At 54.7% G+C, this 21,667-nt stretch overlaps 3 protein-coding genes across 10 annotated transcripts in view; 2 read left to right on the forward strand and 1 right to left on the reverse strand.

Moving 5' to 3' along the window:
* The window catches only part of RAPGEF1 (Rap guanine nucleotide exchange factor 1), an 88,631-nt gene extending 76,289 nt beyond the window's left edge, over positions 1 to 12,342 (forward strand). For all 8 annotated transcript variants that reach the window (XM_054283975.1, XM_054283967.1, XM_054283969.1 and 5 more), the window contains 12 exons: positions 314 to 425; positions 1,984 to 2,059; positions 5,059 to 5,143; positions 6,577 to 6,669; positions 7,044 to 7,229; positions 7,385 to 7,469; positions 7,673 to 7,767; positions 8,202 to 8,280; positions 8,424 to 8,525; positions 8,942 to 9,039; positions 9,402 to 9,530; positions 10,047 to 12,342. In XM_054283975.1, coding sequence (XP_054139950.1) covers positions 314 to 425; positions 1,984 to 2,059; positions 5,059 to 5,143; positions 6,577 to 6,669; positions 7,044 to 7,229; positions 7,385 to 7,469; positions 7,673 to 7,767; positions 8,202 to 8,280; positions 8,424 to 8,525; positions 8,942 to 9,039; positions 9,402 to 9,530; positions 10,047 to 10,197 — 1,291 coding nt within the window. In that variant the 3' untranslated portion in view covers positions 10,198 to 12,342. The remainder of the gene's footprint in view (positions 1 to 313; positions 426 to 1,983; positions 2,060 to 5,058; positions 5,144 to 6,576; positions 6,670 to 7,043; positions 7,230 to 7,384; positions 7,470 to 7,672; positions 7,768 to 8,201; positions 8,281 to 8,423; positions 8,526 to 8,941; positions 9,040 to 9,401; positions 9,531 to 10,046) is intronic.
* A 2,587-nt stretch (positions 12,343 to 14,929) lies between these two features.
* PRRT1B (proline rich transmembrane protein 1B) lies at positions 14,930 to 15,998 on the reverse strand. The gene is made up of 4 exons (XM_054283977.1): positions 15,925 to 15,998; positions 15,438 to 15,711; positions 15,163 to 15,297; positions 14,930 to 15,076 (listed from the first exon to the last, which is right to left on the reverse strand). Exons 1-4 carry the CDS (start codon positions 15,996 to 15,998, stop codon positions 14,930 to 14,932), a joined length of 630 nt encoding a protein of 209 aa, XP_054139952.1.
* A 1,216-nt stretch (positions 15,999 to 17,214) lies between these two features.
* Positions 17,215 to 21,227, forward strand: UCK1 (uridine-cytidine kinase 1). Its single transcript, XM_054283976.1, has 7 exons — positions 17,215 to 17,319; positions 17,534 to 17,693; positions 18,451 to 18,547; positions 18,644 to 18,786; positions 18,866 to 18,960; positions 20,026 to 20,074; positions 20,537 to 21,227. The coding sequence occupies exons 1-7, from the start codon at positions 17,233 to 17,235 to the stop codon at positions 20,722 to 20,724; spliced, it is 819 nt and encodes a 272-aa protein (XP_054139951.1). The 5' UTR covers positions 17,215 to 17,232; the 3' UTR covers positions 20,725 to 21,227.
* The last annotated feature ends 440 nt before the right edge of the window (positions 21,228 to 21,667 follow it).

The raw sequence follows: 21,667 nt of genomic DNA on the forward strand, positions 1-21,667 counted from the left end.
CTGACTAAGATGTGCATGAGGAGAGTGTGCTCAGTCTCTGTACACTTGAGGAAGGGCTTAGATTTGTGTGCACTAAAAATTTGGTGGATTAAGGAGACATGGAAGTGTGTACTTATAGTAAAATCCTGTCTGCCAGAAATGCAGACTGACAAGTGTTCACGTCCTGAAGGTTTATCTTTCTCTTTTTCAAGAGATGCACAAAACAACAGAGTTAGAGAGAGACATTTGGGCTTGTTTGCAAAAGATTTACCTCCAGAGTGTCTGTGTACTTACTGTCATTTGGTGAAGGTTATTTCCCTTTTCTTTGTCACAGGCAGCCACAGTCACCAGATGCTTTGGAGTCATCACAGCTGGAGGAAGAGGTAGATGAGCTGTCCCTTATTGACCACAGTGAAATCATGTCCAGATTAACACTGAAGCAAGAGGTAGGTGCATTCAGGGTTTGTTTGGTTTACTCTGAGTTGAAATCTGATTCTGTGTGCACAAACAAGGCATCAGCTTTTATTAGATAGGAAAAACTAGGTTGCAGCAGAAGTGGGGTGTGTGTGAAGGCTGCTGTTCAAGTATGAGGTGCTGGTACAGGCAGGGAGCACCAGCAATGAGTGAGGGTTTGACAAAAGGGGAGATGTCTCCCTAAAAACCAGCACATCCTGTGCCCTTTTCCCAGTCTGCCCTTTCCCTCTTCAGCCTCTGACAGTCTGAAATGAATCACTGAGAGCCTGAGCACAATCCATCCTGGTGGGTGATTGTGCTGACCTTCCACTCTGAGGGCAGGTTCAGCAGGTGAATGAGCAGGACATGATGTGGAAAAGCAGCCAAGGAGTTGTGTCTGTGTTTGAGAAATGGCTCTGTGTCTAGCCCTGGGTGCACTCCCAGCCAGCTTTGCTCCCTGTGCTCCTGAGCTGCCTGTGCCCTGCAGCTGGGGGGAACCTTGTGAAGCTCGCAGACTGTCAGGGGGCTTGGCTGGAAAACAGAGAATGGATCATTGAGTGGCATTCAGGGGTGTTCTCTGGTCAGCTGAGATGTGCAGGAGACAGTGAGGAGCTTTTACATGTTCTCTAAGTAGTTTCATGAGTCTTGCCAGAGGGTCACCTGAAAAATTCACATCTTAGAGCTGCTCCTGGCTGTAATTCATGTTTCACTGTTTTCCACATTGAAAAGCTTAAGACATTCCTAGGGGAAGACAGACACAACTCCAGCCTCCTCTGACTGATTGTTTCCTTTAAAAAACATATAAAAATCAATGATTTCTGAACATTTGTGACTAGCAGATATGTGTCTTAATGTCCTTTTTCTTTCTTTTCTTTTTGATCTGTGTGTTTGAAGCAGTATAGACCTGTCACTGGGAGCTGCTTCCTGCAGTGTGGGAACTGCTGGCTGAGCCCTGGATCAGTTTTGCATATTTTGAGTTGTGAAATGGCAGTAGCTAGAAAAAAGATATGTTTTAGAGAGTGGTAGTGCAGGGGTCAAGCAATTAGCAGGGCTGTTTTCTTCTGCCAGTTATTGGATCATTTCAGGTGACCTCTGGCCAAATGGCTCCAGATTAGGGCATTAACTGCTGGGTTTTGATGTTCCAGGAGCATGCAAGCTGAATGCATGACCTCCCACCCCAGAGCCACTGTGCTACGTGATCCTGCACTCTGAGGCAGCTCACACAGTGCTGCTGCCCTGCTCATGGGAGGATTTGTGGCATTTCTGCTCATTCTCCTCTGGGCAGAAGGTTCAGCCTCCCCTGAGCTGCACAACCTGGCCTTAGGGAGACCCTGAGTGAGGATCAGCCCAGCTCCTCCTCTGGGGCACCAAATGCTCTGTGCAGATTCCAGGATTATCCCAGCACTGGGCTCCATGTCCCAGCTTGTGCTGCCAGCAGTGCCAGGAACACTTTGTGTGCTGCCAGTCGTTGCTGAGCTGGAGTCTCAGCCATGTTAAACCAGGCCTGAGGGAGCTTGGGCCCTGCCTGACGTGGTTGTGTTGCCATTGCAGGGGGATGATGGGCCAGATGTCCGAGGTGGATCTGGGGACATTCTCTTGGTGCACGCCACAGAGACCGACAGGAAAGGTAGGTGGGGCACAGGGCACGGCCTGGCACGGCCTGGCACGGCCTGGCACGGCCTGGCACGGCCTGGCTGCCTGTCTGCGCACTGACAGCTGGGCTGGGGGAGCCTGCAGGGATCCCCTGAGCCCGGGGGGTTGTGTTTATCTCTGGGAGATGGAGGTAAGCTGGATAAGCCCCTGGTGGTTCCATTTAGCAGCAGGGATGGGATTAACTCCCCCCAGCCCTTGCCTGGATCTGGCACAGCAGTGACAGTGCTGTGTCCCTGTACCTGCTGAGCTGGGCCACTGCCTCTTGTGAGAGCAGGTGTGACCAGCCTGGATCTTGTTTCCAGAGGTGCTCCTTGTCCTCTGAATTTCAGGGCATTGGTGCTGTAGGAGTTATGGAATGGTTGTTCATCAAAGCAGGAAAAAAGGGATATTGGTTTGGGTGTAATGCAGTACCTGTGGGCACTGGGAGGCTGCCCAGGTGCTGCTCTGCTGACACCCTGTATTTTCAATTCATTGTGCCACCTCCTGTCCCTCTCTGTACCACTTGTGTCCTGGCAGCCACCCAGACCAGTTCAGAGAGGGAATCCACAGTACAAAAGGAGAGATCTGGGGGAGGAGAAGGCACATTAGCAACCCTGAGCTCCAGATTTGTTAAAACCCCTCTTCATCTGCCCAAACCCAGGCACCAGACACATGAGGCAGCTCCTTTCCAAGACCTGTGGCAAAGACAGCCTTTGCAGTGTTTCCAGAGAATTATTTGAACCTGCCAAACACATTTGTGCTGATGGCCTTAACCAGGATTGATCTCCTTATCTCCTGGGAGGCAAAGCACTAACCTCTGAATCGCTCAGTGCTCAGTTTAGAGGTTGATAGTCAAAGGGGAAATATCTTTCATGTACATTTTTAAATGACAGGGGTTTCACTGTAGCGTAAGATGTTTGCAATTACTTACCAGCACCATTCAGCTAGCCAGAAAATCCTTCCCCTGACAGCTGTGTTTCCCAGTCTGCACGGGCATAGAATGCAGGCAGAAAGGACCAAAGATAGGAACACACCCGAGAGGAGGAGGCAGTTGATTGTGCCAAGGCTGGAAATGTATATTAAAGAAAAGTCTAAATGAGATGGTGGAAAAACCCCTCATAAACATGCTGAAAGTGAGGTAGAGAAATTTCTAAACTTCTTGTTTTCTGGAATAAGTGTGACAACAAAAAACTCCCCTACTCTTCCTACTGAAACACAGCTGCCTGGTGAGGGGGTGAGTGCTGGACCTGCAGTTCATGAACAGGGGGCTCTGAGGGCTCTGCAGGCAGTGGGGTGAGAACTATGGAGAGCCTTTCAGAGCTGGGAGAAGCCAGAGCAGGATTTAATGTGCCCAGTGGTGCAGCTGTGCAGAGCTGGGGCAGGGGACAGTTCCCGTGCCTGAGCTCAGCCTGCCAAGCCAGGGCTGAATGGAGCACAGAGGAATTTGTGCTATGCTAACCCACTGCTTGGGTGACTGAGAGGGTTAATGAATTAAGCTTACAATGAGAAGAATTCCAGGCTTGTAAATCAATCAGCCAAAGGCACAGAGGGGTAGAGTTAAGAGGCTTTCCTTTAAAGATGAATTTCTTGGCAGCTTCGAGTGCCAGAGCAGACCAGCTGTATTACCTCACGTTGCCTTTTGGGCAGATGGGAACCCAGAATAAATGTAACTCCACGCCCTGCTGCATGATGCTTCTTGTCCATTTGAGTTTTCTGAAAAAGCTAAATGGCATAAGGGATAAAGAGAGACCTGTGGTCTTCAGGAATAAAATCCCTGGTCAGTTGAGTGCTCACAGCCACACACACTTGCTGTGAGTGCAGGGTTAGGGCTGGACAAGGCCTGGTGTGAGCACTCAGGCTCTGTTCTGTCACCCAGAGGCTGCAGCACTCCTGATTTCAGGGCAGGAGGAAGGTGCGGTTGCTGCCAAGAGAAACAGAGCAGGTAGAGAGGCAGAGCTCTCCCTCTGTGCCCTGCTCCTTCCACCTCCCAGCAGTGGCTGTTGCAGCCCGTGCCTGTGGGGTGATGCCTGCTCTGGCTGGGACAAGCCCTGCATGTGCAGCCCAGCCTGGGCAGGCACAGCAGGAGCTCTTGGCAGGGCAGGATGCCATCCCTGGTGCCCTGCCCACCCTGCCCCTTGTGCAGAGCTCCTGGCAGGGGCACAGTGCCATCCCCTGCACACCCTGCTGCCCTGCCCCTGCTCTGTGCTGCCACTAATCCCCAGTGCTCCCATTTTGGCACTCCTGTCCACAGGGACCAGGCATTGGCACTCCAAGTGCTCTGCAGTCTTGACCTGACATCTGCATTCCTGTTTGCAGTTTGTGCTTTCTTCAAATTCCATCCCCTGTGCCCATGATAATGCCCAAAGCCTTTGCAATTCCAGGCCCTGCAGCAGCTTGTCCTGCAGGTGGATCAGCACAGGCTGTGTGCACCCATCTGTGTTGGGACAGCATCAGTTTTTGCAGTGCAATTTGCTTTTCTTTTGGCTGGAAATAATCTTCTATTTACACTGTCCTGGCATGGATTTCGTGGAACTCAGCAAGGGCAGAGGATCTGCAGCACCAGAGCATGTGCTGAAACATGTGTGTTTCTCATTGGGAGGGCAGAGTCACCTGCCTGAGCCCCAGAGACAGAGCAGGCATCACCTCTTGCCATCAGATCATCTTTTTTAAACATCTCCAAGGTCTGAACTACGTTTTTCCCTGACACATTATTGATAGCTCCTGTCCCACAAGCAGGTGTTTTTCACTGACCCCTTTATGAGGCACAAGCCCGAGTGGGAGCCGGGGCCAGCCCGGTGGGGACAGGGCAGTGTCACTGCTGCTCCTGTGCCAAAGGGTCCATCTGCTGGTGAGGACCAAGAGCACAGCCTTCCTGGGAAGTTCACTCACACCAAAGCGTGTCCCTGTCCTCCTCTGTACATCTGCATTCAACTTCACAAGAAGCTCCTTTTTCTGAAAGCAGGGTTGACTGAAGCTTTTTTGCTTTTCCCCCAGATCTGGTGCTGTACTGTGAAGCCTTTCTGACCACATACAGGACATTCATTACCCCTGAAGAGCTCATCAAGAAGCTGCAGTACAGATATCCTTTCATGAGAAGCTGTTCACTCCCATCAGGAGTCAGAGCTGGATGGTCAGTGTGGAGGGAGCTGGTGACAAGGTTTTTGGTCAAAAGCCTGCTGGCAGCATGGTCAGGGATGTGCTGGCCCTGGTGTGTCCCAGGCAGGAATTCCTTCACCTCCGCCCTCTCCAGTGGGAATTACTGCAGGGCAGGTCCAGTCACAGTGGATACTGGACCTGAGTTGCCTCCTGAGGGTCCTGGCAGGGTAGAGGAGCAATTCAGGTTTTTTTGTGTGTCACTGGGGAAATGTGTTTTATTTGGGACATCTCATTTGTGGAGTGGGGACCAGAGAACCTTCTGCCTTCCAGAGGAGCCATGGGCATTGCCTGTGTGGGCAGGTGTAGTTTAATATTAGAGATGATTGAACCATCAAGGCTTTCTCTCTCTTACTACAATAAACTCAGCCCTGAAGATGCTCTTGGCCTCCCAGCCCTGAGCTGAGCTTGTGCCTGGTAACCCTGACGTGCAGGGTGAGCATTCCTGGCACAGGATGGAGAGGGGCTCTCCCTGAGCACCCTGCTGCCTTTCCCTGCCCCTGGCTCTGTTCCCTGCCAGCAGAGCAGGGCAGGCTCTGGTGGCCCTGGTGGCTGTGGTGGCTCTGGTGGCTCTGGTGGCCCTGGTGGCCCTGGTGGCTGTGGCTCTGTGCAGCCACGTCAGAGGCAGCCTGACGTCACCGTGTCCTGCTGCAGCTCGTCAGTGCCATCTGCAGCAGAGCTGCTGCTCTGGATCAGCAGCCAGGGACACAGCACGGCTCAGCCAGGTGACAATCCTGCCTGGGCTACCCTGCCAGTGCTGCCTTACTGATAACCTTGTTCTCTGTCCCTTTGTCCACCTGGCAGAAGGTTTTTCAGCCTGTGCTGTCGCCCCTGTCACTGTTCTCCTTGCAGCAGATTGGGCAGCCAGGAAGGTGGAGGTGACATCTGAGATCTGTTGAGAGCAGATGTCACAGACCAGTGGGGGAGATCACCGTGGGGAAGTGCTGCTCATTAAGTGCCACCTTAGAGAGAACAATTTCAGGGTACACCTGCTCTCAGTTCTGTGAGGTGTCAGTTCCTCCTCACAACCCTGCTACCAGCAGCTGGTGTCAGTTTATGCCATCTCAGAGCCATCTCAGTGTCCCTTATCTCCTGGAAATCAAACACCAGTTTCCATCAGGACAGAACAGTGTTCTGATGTGGGTGCCCCATCCCTGGCAGTGCCCAAGGCAAGGCTGGATGCAGCCTGAGCAACGTGGGACAGTGGAAGGTATCCCTGCCCATGGTAGGGAGTGGAACTGGATGATTATTAAGGTACTTTCACCCCAAATCAATGATTTTACAATTCCTTGAGGCAGTTGGGAATTGCACTGATGCTGGTCTGGCTACCCTGAGTTAATTCTTTAATTTACAACCAACATATGAGAAGTTTTGCCACTTCCCAGACACGTTCAAGAAGAGAGTCAGTAAGAACACCTTCTTCGTGCTGGTGAGAGTGGTGGATGAGCTGTGGTGAGTTCCTTTCTTCATTTTGGGATGTAGAGTCAGTAACTCACAGAAACCTGGCAGCTGGGAAAATGTGGTTTTTAGGGAAGATGTATCTTTTTAATCCAATCTGTAATGACAGCTGAAATCCCCCAACCCTGACCAGTGGGACACCTGTAATGCTGAACTCTGTTGGAAGAACAGATTGTTCCTGTGTGTCCTAAATGGGTCAGTGGTTTGGAAATAACAAATAAAAGGAGAATCTCTGGGAAAGAAAGAGCTGAGAAGAAGAGAAATTTCTGTTGGTAGGAAAGAGCAATGAGACTCAGTACAGATACAAACCCCTAGAGCTCAGTGTCTCAGCTCTGATGCCTTCCCTGCATTTTCCACCTTCCTCCCAGCTTGGTGGAGTTGACAGAGGAGATCCTCAAGCTGCTGATGGACCTGGTGTTCAGGCTGGTGTGCAGTGGGGAGCTGAGCCTGGCCAGGGTGCTGCGCAAGAACATCCTGGATAAGGTGGATCAGAAGAAAATGCTGAGCTACGCCAACTCCATCAAACCTCTCGCAGCCAGAGGGGTGGCAGCCAGGTGAGGAGAGGTGTCTGTGACCACACCTGTGTCCTCTGAGAGCCAGGGCAGCCCTTCCCTGGGAACACAGGAGTTCCCTCAGTTCAAAATACAAGAAAGATAAGAAAACAGGTCACGTTTTCTGAGCCTTGGTACTTCCCGGTTGTTTTCCACAGGCCAGGGACACTGCATGATTTCCACAGCCATGAAATAGCTGAGCAGCTGACCCTGCTGGATGCTGAACTCTTCTATAAAATCGAGGTACAGAGATGAGGGTGGGCTGAGGGCAGTGGGAGGGTTTGGACCTTCTGCCAGCTCTCCCAGACACCTGCTGGACTGTAGGACACAGCTGATCTTGTGCCAGCAAGTGCCTGTGAGCACAGGCTGCAGCTGGGAATCTCGGGGTAGAAATCCCATTTTAATGTGTGGTATTTTCTCACCCCTCTCCTCTCCTTCCTTGGCAGATTCCAGAAGTTCTGCTTTGGGCAAAGGAACAAAATGAAGAGAAGAGTCCCAACCTGACACAGTTCACAGAGCACTTTAATAACATGTCCTACTGGTAAGGAGCTCAGAACGTGGCACTGAACTGTGCCTAACCTCCAGTGCCTTGCAAATATTCCAAGTATTCCTCATAGACTTGGGTTCCTTTGTTACAAATGGGATAATTTGTATTTTTGGCCAGGAAGTAAATGCAGAGCACTCATCTAAAACCCCAGAGCACAGCAGAAATAAAATAAGGAGGGTCTTGTAATCCAGAGGAATTAATTATCAGTATCACTGAGCTCTTGAAACAAACATTCCCCTTGCAAATAAATGCATTCTGTGACAGTATCTTGTCTTTGCTGTGGATTAGAGTGCTCCATTTAAGTTTGAGGTATTGTGAACATTTTTGCATTGACCCATCCCTATTAGTGATCAGTTTTCTTAATGAAACAAGAGGAAATCTGATCTCTGCTTAAGTAGGTTTATCTTTTATTCTGTCTGTTCTTCCAGGGTCCGTTCAATAATTATGCTACAAGAGAAAGCCCAGGACCGAGAGAGGCTGCTCCTTAAATTTATAAAGATTATGAAGGTACCAGTTTGTTTTTTCCTGTGAATCACACACACTGCTGTTCAAAGGGGCAGGGGAGTGGGGTCCTCTGCTTGCTAGAGCTGTTTGATGCTAGAAGGCTTTTCAGAGCTCTCGAGTAACTGGAATATTCTCCCTCCTGACAGCACTTACGAAAGCTGAATAATTTTAATTCCTATCTGGCCATTCTTTCTGCACTGGATTCTGCACCCATCCGAAGGCTGGAGTGGCAGAAGCAAACCTCAGAGGTGAGGAGCAGTGGGGCCTGTGGTCTCTGGGGGAAGGCTGAGTGTGGTTATGTGTGAAACAGCTGAGTGGTTTTACATCCCAGCAGTGTCCCAGGGCGGAGAGATGGTGGATAACTCCTCTCCAGTGGGTAAAATGCCACAGTGCTGGAAGCCTTCAGCGTGGCTGGGCATTCTGACAGCTGCAGGACTGCCAGCACAGTCACAGGGGACAACAGCCTCCTCCTCCTCCTCCTGCAGCCCAAGGCTGGGGGAGGCTGAAGGCAGCAATGTGAACACCCCAGGGTTGGGCTGAGTAAATCAGCTGGACGTGTTTGCAGGATGGCATGCACTCCCTGCTCTGTGTGGCTCTCAGGGGGGAGGTGACAGGGAGAATGGCTTTGCAGCAGGGGTGTCAGCAGGGGATTTGTGTGCTGCAGGGCCTGGCTGAGTACTGCACCCTGATCGACAGCTCCTCGTCCTTCCGCGCCTACCGAGCGGCCCTGGCCGACGTGGATCCCCCCTGCATCCCCTACCTGTGAGTGCAGCTCCTCCCCTGACACTCAAATGCACATTCAAATGCCTCTTTCAAGGGCTTCTCAGCAGCTGCTGCTGAGCTCAGCCCTTGCCTTTTGCCCAGCCCCTGGGGTAAGGCAGCACCGTGCCACATCAGCCCATGGGTGCTCTCTGCAGCAGTTTGGCTGGGGCTGTTTGCATCTCAACACCTTTGGATCTGCTGCTGGGGAATGTTTCCCTTTGGATAAGGTTGCCATTCTGGTGGCAGTGGGAGGCTGTTGGATTTTGTTTTGCTGCCTTTTGGCTGGCCACCCTGCCTTTTGTGACTAACCTCTGTGTCTGTTTGCCTTCTCCCTTGGCCTGCTACCCCTTTCCCTCTTTCAGAGGCCTGATTCTGCAGGACCTGACCTTTGTCCATCTGGGAAACCCTGATTACATTGACAGCAAAGTGAACTTTTCCAAGCGCTGGCAGCAGTTTAACATCCTGGACAGCATGAGGTGCTTCCAGCAAGTGTAAGTGCAGCAGTGGGGCTGGCTCAGAGGTGGGGACTGGGGCAGGGGCTTGGGCATGGGAGCCCCTGGGCAAGGAGAAGGGAGTCTAAAAGGGAAGGGAGTTGGAAGGAGAGCTGGGAATAACAGGGCTCTAATCAGTCTCCTTCCTTCTCTAGGTTAGATAAACATTTAAGGGCATTTTTCTGATATTAGTTTTGAGATCCAGATAAGTTTTGCCTTCAGGTTTTGCCGTTGCTGGTTCCTGTGTTCTCTGGGGTATTTGGGGTTTTCTTCAGTGCTGTCTCGCAGCCGAGGCAGCAGATCTAACTGCTGATTTCTATGTGATAAGTGCTTTTTCCCCTCAATTCAGCAGCAGGTTTTCCCCTTTGTGGTGTGACACCACTGCCATGAGCACAGGGCACAGCCCACACACAGTGCTGGGTGTCCTCAGAGCAGGACAGGGACAGGGGTGGCCCAAAGGCAGGAGAGGAGCCCAGGCAGCCCTTGTGTAACAGCAGCTCCTCTGTGGCTTTCCAGACATTACGACATCAAAAGGAACGACGACATAGTGTCATTCTTCAACGACTTCAGCGACCACCTGGCTGAGGAGGCCCTGTGGGAACTGTCGCTGAAAATCAAACCGCGGAACATCACGAGGCGGAAAACAGATCGGGAAGAGAAAACCTAGGAGGAGGGGCTGTGCGAGGAGAATCGCTCCGCAGAGGCGCCGAGGGCAGCTATGAGACTGGAGTTCAATGTTTGTACCTGTCACTGGATGACACACCCTCCCTCCCAGCTGGCAGCCAGCCCTGGGGGTGGCCATGCCGGCCGGCGCAGCCGCCGAGGGCAGAGATCGATCGGCCGGAGCTCGCTGCACTCGCCCTCCTCCTCCTCCCGCCCCTCTGTGCCATGAACCAGCTTTAACCCCGGGGACAGAGCTGTGTGGAAGGAGTGTCCCACGCCAGCGTGACGCTGGCTTGCTGGCCTGTTGCATTCAGGTGTACCCTGGCTCTTGTTTCCATCCCGAGCAGGGGCAGCAGGAGCTCAGCGCCCACTGACTCGTGTCCGGAGCGGCGTCGGGCAGCAGCCAAGGAAGCCAAGGGTTGGAGTCTCCCCTGCAATGCCACCTGCCCAACGTGTTCGTGAGGATGGAAGTGTCTCCTGCTGCCTGCCAGAGGAGCTCTGCTTCCAGAGAGCTGCTTGTGTTTACAGGGGTCTCGGCTCACCCCAGATCTCTGGGCCTTCTTCACGGCAGGAAGGCACCGGTCGTAGATGCAGAAGAGGCACTGAAAATGTGGGCAGGGACCCGCCATCTCCAGTCATCACATCCCCCTCCTCCTCTCAGATCTCGTTATTTAAGCAACAGTAAATCCCTCTGGACCTGGAAACACGGACTGCCCAGGTACTGGGGGTCACCTGCCTGTGCCCCCGTGTCTCTTAGCGATGGTACTTAGCTTTTGCACAGGAAATGCTGTAGGATACAGACTGTACATACCTAGTGTTTAGAACCCCTGGGGATTTTTGATGCATGTCTGAATACCCATGAGTTTATAGGAAAAAAAAACAAAAACAAGACAAGTGCAAACCAGTCTGTATAAAATCCACAACCAGTGACAATGTTGTTCCGAGTGCTGGATAAAGGAGGCTCGGGGCAGCCAGGTGGGCACTGGCTGCAGAGCAGGGGCTGGAGCCTCCTGAAGGAGCCAATTCTGGGTTGGGAACCAGGAAGGAGCCCTGTGCCCAGCTGAGCCACCCTGTCCTCCCACCCACTCCTCTCTCCTCTCTCTGTTGCCAAATGTTTTTCTCTGGGGGTCCCTGTTGGACCCTCAGTGCTGTGCTTTGAGAGCTGTGCTTTGGCAGGACCCCCAGCCAGTCCCTGTCCCCAGTCCTGCTGCTGCCAGCAGGGCAGGGACAGCCCAGCACGGAAGGGCAAGGCAGGGGTGTCATTTCCCACACACACAGTGTTAACCCCAATCTGTTCAGTGTGCCTTATTCAGCCCTTGTGTCCCCCTCTGTGTCCCACCCAGCACAGCCCCAGCCAGGCCGTCTCACATCCCTCCTCTGTCCTGCTCCAGTGGTTTGCAGTTGGGTCGTGGGTGTGAGTGTGTCCTGCAGGTTTTGCCAGACGCTCCTCAGCTCCCTGTCATGTTGTCACAGGTTTTTTACAGGGTTCTGACAAAATCCTGCACATTTAGGGCAGTAGCTTCCAAGGAATACAGAGATGGAGTTTCACAGAGCATCCTTAACTTATTTCTCAATAGCAGCTCTGTGCCTGCTAAAGCCTCTGTTTGTTCTGGGTGAATCAGAGCTGCACTCCTTTCCTTCTCCAAACAGATTGCAAAGCCTTGGCCAGCTCTGCCTGGCTCTCAGGAGGGAGTGACAGCCCAGGGTATAACCCTGCTTTGTTATTTTCCTGAGCACTCAGGCACGAGGCTCACACAGTGGCCAAGCACAGAGAGACCCCCTGCCCATGAGGGCAGCCGGGGGAGGGCAGTGCGGGGTCCAACATAGTTCTGTGCAGCCCCAGAGCAGGAATTGTTCATGCTGAACCACGGTGTCTGAGCCAGAACACTTCAAAAGTTGTTTATTTTCATGGCACTGAGGGCATTGGAGCCGTGTGTTCTGTCCAGCCAAGGCTTTGCAATCCCCAGAGGCTTCCCAGGAAGTAATGTCCACATTTCCTTTGTAAATAAGATCTTTTAAAAGCCCAGCATGGTGAGAAGGGTGATGAATACACCCAGGATGTGGTGTGGGCTTTGCCCTGGTGGCTCTGGAGTCACAGCCCTGGGGGTTCAGGGGGACAGGAGGGGGCAGCTTGTCTTTACCCAGCTGAGTTACCTGAGGGGTGAGCAAGTGGCTCGGGCACACAGGACACCCCAAAACTGGCACTGACTGGGGTTCCACAGGGCTCCACCCCTGGCCCTGTGCTCTTCAGCATCTTCACTGACAACCTGGACACAGGACTGGAAGGGATACCAAGGAACTTTGCTGACAACACTAAATTTGGGCACCACGATATAAAAGAAGATATTAAGCTATTAGAGAGTGTCCAAAGGAGGCCACAAGGATGGGGAAGGGTCTGGAGGGGCCTCGTGAGGAGCAGCTGAGGGCACTTGGTTTGTTCAGCCTGGAGGAGACTGAGGGGGGACATTGTGGTCTTCAGCAGCCTCACGAGGGGCAGGTGCAAATCTCCTCACCTGTGAGCAGTGACAGGACCCAAGGGAGCAGCTGCAGCTGTGCAGGGAGGTTTAGATTGGAAATCAGGAAAAAGTTCTTCCCCCAGAAGGTGGTGGGGCACAGCACCAAGCCTGTCTGAGATCAAGAAGTGTTTGGATGGGATTTTTGGGCTGTCCTGTGCAGGGCCAGGAGTTGGGACTTGGTGATCCCGATGGATCCCTTTCAAGTCAGCAGATTCTGTGATCCCCAACCAGCAGGAGCCATTTCAAGGTTCTTCCCTGCACTTGAGCCCACAGTTAGCACCAAAGGAGGTTTAGGTCTCTGCCCTCTGCCTACCCCCAGAGCTGGAGGCTCAGCCCATGCTGTGGGGATGGGAGCTCTGAGTGCCCCCAGCTTTCCTCCCCCTTCACCCCTTCCTCTGTCATCCCCAGCTGAGCAGTGTCCCAGCCACAGCTCCTGGCTCGTGTCCCACCCTCAGGCCAGGCTGGAGGGACCCTAGAGGAAGGTCCCCTGCCTGGAGCACTTCAGGTTTGCTGACCAGAGACCCCCCCATCTCCAGGAGCAGAAACCCAGAACATCCTTGTGCAAGAGTGGCCATGAGCGTGTCCCCGTCTTGCAGGCAGCATCCTCAAGGCCATCACCTCTTTCTGGGGAGAGGGAAGAGTCTGAGTGCCCTCTCCACACGGGGCAGGGAGTGGGGAGAAGCCATGCCCCCCGTCACCAGCCCCCTGCCCCGGGCCTCTCCCCCAAGCAGTTCCGTTGTATTATAGATTTACCACTAACCCCCATGGTGGCATCTTCCTGCAGACATTTCAGACCTGTAACTTTTATATTAAAGACAAATAAAACACCAGTAACGAGCCTGCCTGATGATCCCGTTTACAGTGCATGCACAGTCTGTGGATTAAAGTGACAATCGAATCCGCCTCTGGCGCTGGTGTGGCCTCGTGTTTTCTCATGTGCCTCTTTCCCCTTTATTTTTTCACTATAAATTTCTTCCCTCTCTCTGCCAAGATGGCTTTGCCTCAGTACAAGGGGAGATCTTCTCCTGTCACCTTCCCTGGGCTCTGGTGCCAGGGTTTTGGCTGCCCAGCTCCCAGCGTGTGCCCAGCCCGTGCATGGCTGTGTGCCCGCAGCCAAGGGCTATAAATAACCCCTCCATGGAGCTATTTCAGTCCTGGACAGGGTTCAAAATTCCTCTGGAAATAATTGTCACGGGCCAGCTTAGGAGGAGAGTGCCCAGACACTGACCTGAGCACGTGCCCCCTGTGCCAGGGCTGGAATGTGGGGCTGCATCCCAGGGAACGAGCTCAGCTTGGGGGGACACTGTCTGCCCACAGCTCAGGGTGCCCCCAAACTGCCCAGGCCAGAGCCACGGGGAGATTCCCCTTCCCTGGTGCCCACCTGCTCTTGGGAAAACCCTGATTTCAGCTGTTGCATGAGAACTTACCCTGAATTTTGTGGTGGGCAAAGGCCATGGCAAAGGGAGATGTAGGCCCTCAGTGTGCAGAGAAAACAGAAGTTTTGGCTACAGCTGTATTTTATTTCAGTCTGGAAGCAGCAAGGGGTGGCAGTACAGGGGTGGGTGTTGTGTGGTGGGGTGTGTGTGTGCAGAATTACTGTAGAATTGCATACATGAGTTTGTATGTTACACTATTAATGACCAGTGAGGGCTTCCCACACACCTGTTACTTCTGCTCCCCCTCCAGCCCCAATCCTACAAGATGCTCCCTCCACACCTGAGTCCCATTGGCAGCTCCAAGTGGGAGCCCAGAGCAATGGGATTCAGCATCCTGCAGCAGAGCCTGATCCCGCCCATGGATCTGACACAGCTCCGTGCCCAGAGCTGGATCCAGCAGGATGCAGCATCTCCCTGCCCAGAGCTGGATCAAGCAGGATGCAGCATCTCCCTGCCCAGAACTGGATCCAGCAGGATGCAGCATCTCCCTGCCCAGAGCTGGATCCAGCAGGATGCAGCATCTCCCTGCCCAGAGCTGGATCCGGGTGGATGCAGCATCTCCCTGCTCCAAGCTCCTCCTGCCTTGGGCTGGGCAGATGCCTCAAGGCTCCGGGGCAGCTCCCCGCCCCACCAGGAAGGACGGACGCTGCCCCACAGCCCCAAAAACACTTCATTGTCACTCATTTCCACACAAGGCTGTGGCAGCTTCACCTGCCCGTGCCCCATACCCCCCCGCAGGTGGAGCCACCAGGAGCTCTCGGCGCCCTGGGGCTCAGGGTCCTTGTCACAGGTACAGGGACACCAGCACGTAGACGATCCAGCTGATGGAGGCGAACAACCCGATGAGGAGGCTGATGAGGACCAGTGACTGCGCTTTTTTGGATGCCAGGTACGCCTGGGCCATGTCCCCACGGGCGAGGGCAGCGCGGGTCTGGGGCAGGGAGAGAAGGGGAGCGCTTAGAAGAGACCCGCAGCACCAGGAGGGGCTTTGGGGCCGCCCGGTGAGTCCTTGCTTACCTCGTGGGAGTAGACGAGGGCCATGACCCCGGTGATCAGGCAGCAGAAGAGGGTCACCAGCACCGACTCCACCGTGTAGTCCTTGGGCCGGTGGTGCCCGCGGCCGGCGGGTGGGGGCCCCGGCGGCGGGTGGTACTGCGGGGGAGGTTAGAGCTGCTCCCCGCCCGGGCTGTGCCGCTCAGGGCACCGGGGGACCCCACAGACCCGGCAGGGAGATAAGGGGTGAGCCCTGCTGCAGAGCGGGGCAGGAACACACCGGGGCGGGGGATACGTACCGGGCTGTAGGGCAGCGGCCCGGGGTGGAAGCCCGGGCCTGGGTAGGGCCGCGGTCCCGGCCCCGGCGGGTAAATGACGGGGCCTTGCTGGGCATAGCCGGCTGGGAACGGCGGGTAGAGGAGGTGGTAGCTCTTGGGGTCCGGGGGCGAGTACGGTGGAGGAGCCCCCTCGAAGGCTGAGCTGGAGACAACCGACACGGCCACGGGCCTGTCCCCGGGGGCCGCGGGGGCGTCGCTGAGGGGGCCGGGGGTGGGCAGCGCCCCGGCTGCTCCGGCGGGAACCCCGGTGGGAGCCCAGGCCGTCCCGGTGGGAGCCCCGGGAGTGGGCAGCGCCCCGGCTGCCTCGGTGGGAGCCCCGGGAGTGGGCAGCGCCTCGGTGGGAGCCCCGGGGGTGGGCAGCGCCCCGGCTGCCTCGGTGGGAGCCCCGGGGGTGGGCAGCGCCCCGGCTGTCCCGGTGGGAGCCCCGGTGGGAGCCCCGGCCGCCCCGCTGCCGTCCCCCGGCTCCGCTCCCCGTGCGGCGGGGCCGCGGGCCTGGGGCCTGGCTGGCGGCTCACCGTCCATCCGCGGAGAGGCCTGCGAGGACAGGAAGGCTCTGATGGGACGGGACGCTCCCGGCACGGTCACCCCCGGTCCGGGTGCCATGGGGCTGCCCTCGTGTTCCCCCCGGTGCCCCATCCCCGGCCCCACTCACGCCGGTGCCCGCGGGCTCCCAACCGCCGCCGCTCGGGGCCCGGCCCGCTCCGGCCCCGCCGCGGCCCCCGAGGCCCGCGTGGCCCCGCGCGGGCGGCGGGAGCGCAGCCGGGCCGGTTAATCATTGACCCGCTGCTGTTTGCCCAGGGCCCGCGGGCGGCGCCGTCCCGCACTGGCCAACCCGGCCCGCAGCACTGGGGCTCGGGGTGCGCAGGGACCGGGAACCGGGCGGGCAAACGGGGCTGGACAGAGGGTCCGGGTTCGGCCGGCCCATGGAGCCGGTGCTGGGCGCCGGACAGTCAAGGAGCTTCAATTTGTTCGTGTTTAAACATATGATTTGGTTTTATTTTAGAATATTGTATTTACATGTAGAACGTGGTGTGTGTTCCGGCTCTATTTATACACAAAATGTATATAAAATTCTGCATATTGTAGCTATAGCTATTAATGTTTAGCAGTGTGTGTGGCTATCTCTATCACACCCACGCACAGGATGTGTGTGCACACACTGTGTGTAGGTGTCTCACCCATATGTGTATTTATGTGTCCTGGTGTCTCTGTGTTGGACCTTCAGGTGTTTCTTCACAGTTCCTGTGTACCGCGCTCTGCACACACCTGCACTCAGGACCGGGGGTACAACACATATGGGAACAGGTGTAAAACACACGGGAACAAGTGTAAAACACAGGGGAACAGGTGTAAAACACACATGGATACAGGTGTAAGACTCAGGGGACTCAGGTACACATGCACGTGGATACAGCTGTTAAACACACACGGAACAGGTGTACACATGCACATGCTTACAGGTGTAAAACACACAGGGAACAGGTGTACACATGCACATGGGTACAGGTGTCGAGCACACAGCCGGGGACAGACGTACACACACACACGCTCACACAGGTGTCTGGGTAAGACAGCGTTGTCTGTAACGGAGCAGAGCCGTCCGGCTGTCCGTCTGTCCGTGCCGGTGCTCCAGCCCCGGGGCTGAGGCCGGCCGCGCTCAGTGCACGAGGCCACGCCCCCTCATGGCCGCGCCCTCCCCAGGCCCCGCCCCCGCCCCTCTCCACCTCCGGCCCCGCCCCCCGCCGTCCATCCCGCCATGGCGTCCGCCGGCGGCCCGGACGCGGAGCGGCCGCACCCCAAGCCCTTCCTCATCGGCGTCAGCGGCGGCACCGCCAGCGGCAAGGTGAGCCCGCCGTGCCGGGGCCCTGCCGGGACCGTGCTGGGGCTGTGCTGGAGCTCGCCCCCGGCAGCCCGCGCGGCGCGGGACCTGCGCGGCGCCCGCAGGGGCATCGCCGGCGGCGGCCCCGGGCTGCGCCCCGGGCTGAGGGCGGGCTGGGGGCCGGGCCGTGGGAAGGGTCGGGGTCCCCCCGCCCCGGCTGAGCCCCCGTCCCGCTCAGTCCACAGTGTGCGAGAAGATAATGGAGCTGCTGGGGCAGAACGAGGTGGAGCAGCGGCAGCGCAAGGTGCTGATCCTCAGCCAGGACAGCTTCTACAAGGTGCTGACGGCCGAGCAGCAGGCCAAGGCCCTCAAGGGACAGTACAACTTCGACCACCCGGGTGAGCCCCCACCGGCCCGGCCCCTCCAGGGCTCGGTCCGTGCTCGGAGCGCAGCTGGGTCTCACGGGAAGTCCCCGTAGGAAATGGGAAGTGTTGGAGAACAGAAATGTGCTTTCCCCCACTAGAACATCCATTTGTCCTTCCCGTGTGCCCGTTGTTCTGGAGCCGTGCAGAGGTGCTGAGCATCCCAGCCTGCTGCCTGCTCCACTCCCTGCTCGTGAGAGGCTCCCTAATGAAGCACATCATTCCCCAAATCCTTTCCTGTTACTTCTTGTCCACACAAACAGCTGCTCCCCTTGCCCGGGGGAGTGCTGTGGATTGTAGGCGGGACAGGGAGCTGCCCTTGGCTGGAGTCTGGTGCCTGTTGGGTGGGTAATGGAAACCATGAAAGATGCCTCGGGTTTTCCAATTGGCTCTTGATTAACAGATGAACAAAGTTGCAAAAGATTGCGCAATTATAAGCGGGTTGATAAAATTATAAAATTGCCGGCTTTACCTTTGAGCTCTTCGTTTCATTGTGTTGTAGTTGCTTGTGAACAGCAAACTGTCTCTTCCTTATCTCTGAAACCAAACACAGCCACTGTCACTTGGGCACAGAGTGCTGTGGTGCTAGTGGTAGGAAAGAATAGGCTGCAAGTTCCTTTTTTATGGTGAAATACTGGGCAGAGAGTTTTTTCTTTGGGTCTGGAAAAATCTGAGCAGATCATTTGATACAACAGCATCTGAAAGTCCTTCTCTTTGAACTTTCCTCTCGCAGATGCCTTCGATAACGAGTTGATGCATTCAACCCTGAAGAACATTGTTGAGGGCAAAACGGTTGAGGTACCAACGTACGACTTCGTGACACATTCTCGGTAGGCCCTGCCTTTGTCTGAGGTCCTGGGCAGTGTGGGGGTGTCCCAGCCTGGGCACAGAGCCTGTTTAACAGCTCTGGGTGTTCCTCCTGGCAGGCTGGCAGAGACCACGGTGGTGTATCCTGCTGATGTTGTTCTCTTTGAGGGGATCCTGGTGTTCTACAGCCAGGACATTCGGGACATGTTCCACCTGCGGCTCTTTGTGGACACGGACTCTGACGTCCGGCTGTCCCGCAGAGGTAAAGCCCTGCCGTGCCCCTGCTCCTTATCCGTCCCCACCATGGGACAACAGTCAGAGCTTTTATCTCCCTTTCCCAGTTCTGCGAGATATGAAGCGTGGGAGGGACCTGGAGCAGATCCTCACCCAGTACACCACGTTTGTCAAGCCTGCCTTTGAGGAGTTCTGCTTACCGGTGCGAAGCCTCTCACTAATTTCATTTGTGGGGTCTTCTTTTTTTGGGGAGGGCTAGAGGAGCAGGGTTGTTTGGGAATTAGCTGCTGTAGGGGCATTTGTATTTCACAAATCCCACGTTCTCCTCTCTGCCTCATGTCTTCAACCATTTCAAGCTGGTTGTTAAGGAGCTGAAATGGCCCCTTCTGCTGGCAAAGCACCATGGAAATGCCTCAAGCAGGTTTTCTCACTGCTGGCTGCTGGGGCTATTTAAGTATGGGTCTCTCTGAATGAAAGACTCCCACTCTCAGTTTATTCTTAAGTCTTGTAGGAAGAAAGAAAAGCTTGGTTTCCAGCAGCATTTCTCAGAGGGAACACTGGTGAAAACCTGGGGCAGATCATTCTAGCTCTGCTTGCTACACCATGTAGTGTGAGGCCCATTTAGGTACTAAAATAATCAAATTAATTTGTAAAAAACCCTATGAGAACCAAAATCCAGTATGTGGATTAAATAAATTGGAAAAGGCTAACTCAGGCGCCTCTTGCCCTAGATCAAAGAAATTCTGGGATTCTAAAACTACTCATTAGAAATGCTGAATTTGTCGGCTTTTTTGAGCTGTGGGGAGGAAGAATAAGCAGGAGTGCTGTGGTGGCAAAGATCAATAAAATGTTATCAGAGGCAGGCAGGAATTTCACATGCACATTGGATACCTTGGCTCTCAGCAGAGATTTACAATGCCTTGCGAAATGCTGATTAAAACCAGCTCTGGGCAAACAGACCTTGCCTGACATGGGCAGTGTTTGAAGGCAGCTCAAATGGGTAAAAGCAAAGGACTCCACACCTGACCTGCTCTTTCTACCTGGTGATTCTCTGCAAAGGGACAGTAAGAAGAATCCCTGAACTTAAATCCAGTGCACATTTCCCAGTGTGATATTGGAATTTATTCAGGTTGTCACCATGAGAGAGGGCTTTAACTTACAACCCTGGAGCACTTCCATCTTTGCCCAGTTTTGTGGTTGCTTCTTCCTGGAATGAAGCTGACTTTTCCCATTAACAGCCTCCTCCACCACTGCTTCTGTTTTGCAGACAAAGAAGTATGCAGATGTGATCATCCCCAGAGGCGTTGACAACATGGGTAAAAGGGATTCCCTCATTTCCTTGGGGAGAGACATTTAGGGTTGGGAAGGGAGCAGGAGGAGTGCGTGCTCCTGAGGAAGGGATTCCTTCGTTTCCTTGGGGAGACACCTTTGGGGTTGGGAATGGAGCAGGAGGAGTGCCTGCTCCTGAGGAAGGGGTTCCTCATTTCCCTGGGGAGACACCTTTGGGGTTGGGAAGAGAGCAGGAGGCACCCTGCTGCCTGCAGTGCCTGCTCCTGAGGAAGGGGTTTTTGCTGGGGGGGTTTTGATCAGAGAGCCCAGCTGCTCAGCCTGTGGAAGGCTGCAAAAGTGACCTGTTGAGGTCTGACCTCAGTGCAGACAGCAGGCAGACTTTCATTTAAGGGCTTGTTAAAACTTGAGCAGGGCTGGATGCTGCACATTTTCTAGCTAACTCATCCAGGAGAGCCTTCACGTCCTCTATTCCCCGTTGCTCTCTGCAGTTGCCATAAACCTGATCGTGCAGCACATTCAGGACATCCTGAACGGGGACATCTGCAAGTGGCAGCGGGGGGCGCTGAACGGGCACGGCCGGACGTACAAGCGACCGTTCCCGGAGCAGGCCGAGAGCGCCGCCGTGCTGGCGGCCGGCAAGCGCTCCCACCTCGAGTCCAGCAGCCGCCCGCACTAGCCCGGCACGGCCCCGGGCTTTGCCTCTGCTCCACACCAACACTGAAGACAACTTTGGCAAAGGACTTCCACGGAATGGTTGGTGAAGTGCCCCTTAAGTCGTCCTAGCAGCGGAGGGGATCCTAGTGGGAATCTTCTCGCAGAGGGGAGAGGAAGGGGTTGGCCTTCCATCCTGCTTCCCTCAAACCCCTCCCTGTTCTCTCTGAGATGTCTGGAGTTGTTACTTGGTGAACTGGTTAAAGGCAGTGTTACTTGCCTTTTTTTTAATTTTCACAATGAGATCTAATGCTGAAGATTCCCCTGAGAATTAAGCACTATCAGGTGACTAGCAAGATACCCCATTTCCCTGATGATGGTCGTCTGTAGCAGGAAAATCAGCTGCCTCTTGGGTGTTTTTCTCTCTGTCCAAGACTAGTTCACATGCTGTTAATTTTAACAGGCTCTGACTCTTCTCCACCTTGTTGGCACCTTGAGTTGTGGCCATGCTCTGCTGCTGGCCAGCACCTCTCCCTTGAGATAGGGGTGAGACAGAGACTGACTGGGACAAATGGGAACTTGCAGTTCACCAGGGGACAGGCCCAAGAAGTTTAGTGGTTCTAGTGATTCCTAATTTATTCCTTTCCAAGCTCCTGAATCTTGCAACACTGTTTGGTTATTTTTTGTACCCAGTGTGCTTTACCACAGTTACTGAATGTGTGAGCTCCAACTGGATTGAGTTGCTCATGGAAACAGAACGCTGACCTTGTCAGTATTAGTGTCTTTTAGTGCATTTCTGTACTGCTGGTTGCAAATTCTGCTGGGCAGAATCCGTCCACTTCCAGAGATGGCTGGTGAGGTCAGCAAGGGGGAAACTGGGAATTGCAGGACCCTCCTCCTGCTGGCACTGGCAGCTGCCTGGACACCCTCAGACAGGGTCAGAGCACTTGCCTTGCACTCCAGCAGCT

Source organism: Melozone crissalis, unplaced genomic scaffold (genome assembly GCF_028551555.1).
Source record: "Melozone crissalis strain CALT ecotype California unplaced genomic scaffold, PUWL_Pcris_2 ptg000041l_1, whole genome shotgun sequence".
Taxonomy (NCBI): domain Eukaryota; kingdom Metazoa; phylum Chordata; class Aves; order Passeriformes; family Passerellidae; genus Melozone; species Melozone crissalis.

Excerpts from the sequence above, each read along its gene's own strand:
- UCK1 (XM_054283976.1), top strand. The coding sequence starts at position 17,233 with ATGGCGTCCGCCGGCGGCCCGGACGCGGAGCGGCCGCACCCCAAGCCC. Across the intron at positions 17,320-17,533 it reads GCGGCACCGCCAGCGGCAAG|TCCACAGTGTGCGAGAAGAT; the intron begins GTGAGCCCGCCG and ends CGTCCCGCTCAG. Across the intron at positions 18,787-18,865 it reads CGTCCGGCTGTCCCGCAGAG|TTCTGCGAGATATGAAGCGT; the intron begins GTAAAGCCCTGC and ends TCCCTTTCCCAG.
- PRRT1B (XM_054283977.1), bottom strand. The coding sequence starts at position 15,998 with ATGGACGGTGAGCCGCCAGCCAGGCCCCAGGCCCGCGGCCCCGCCGCA. Across the intron at positions 15,712-15,924 it reads GCGGAGCCGGGGGACGGCAG|CGGAGCAGCCGGGGCGCTGC; the intron begins CGGGGCGGCCGG and ends CGGGGTTCCCGC. Across the intron at positions 15,298-15,437 it reads GGCCGCTGCCCTACAGCCCG|TACCACCCGCCGCCGGGGCC; the intron begins GTACGTATCCCC and ends CCTCCCCCGCAG.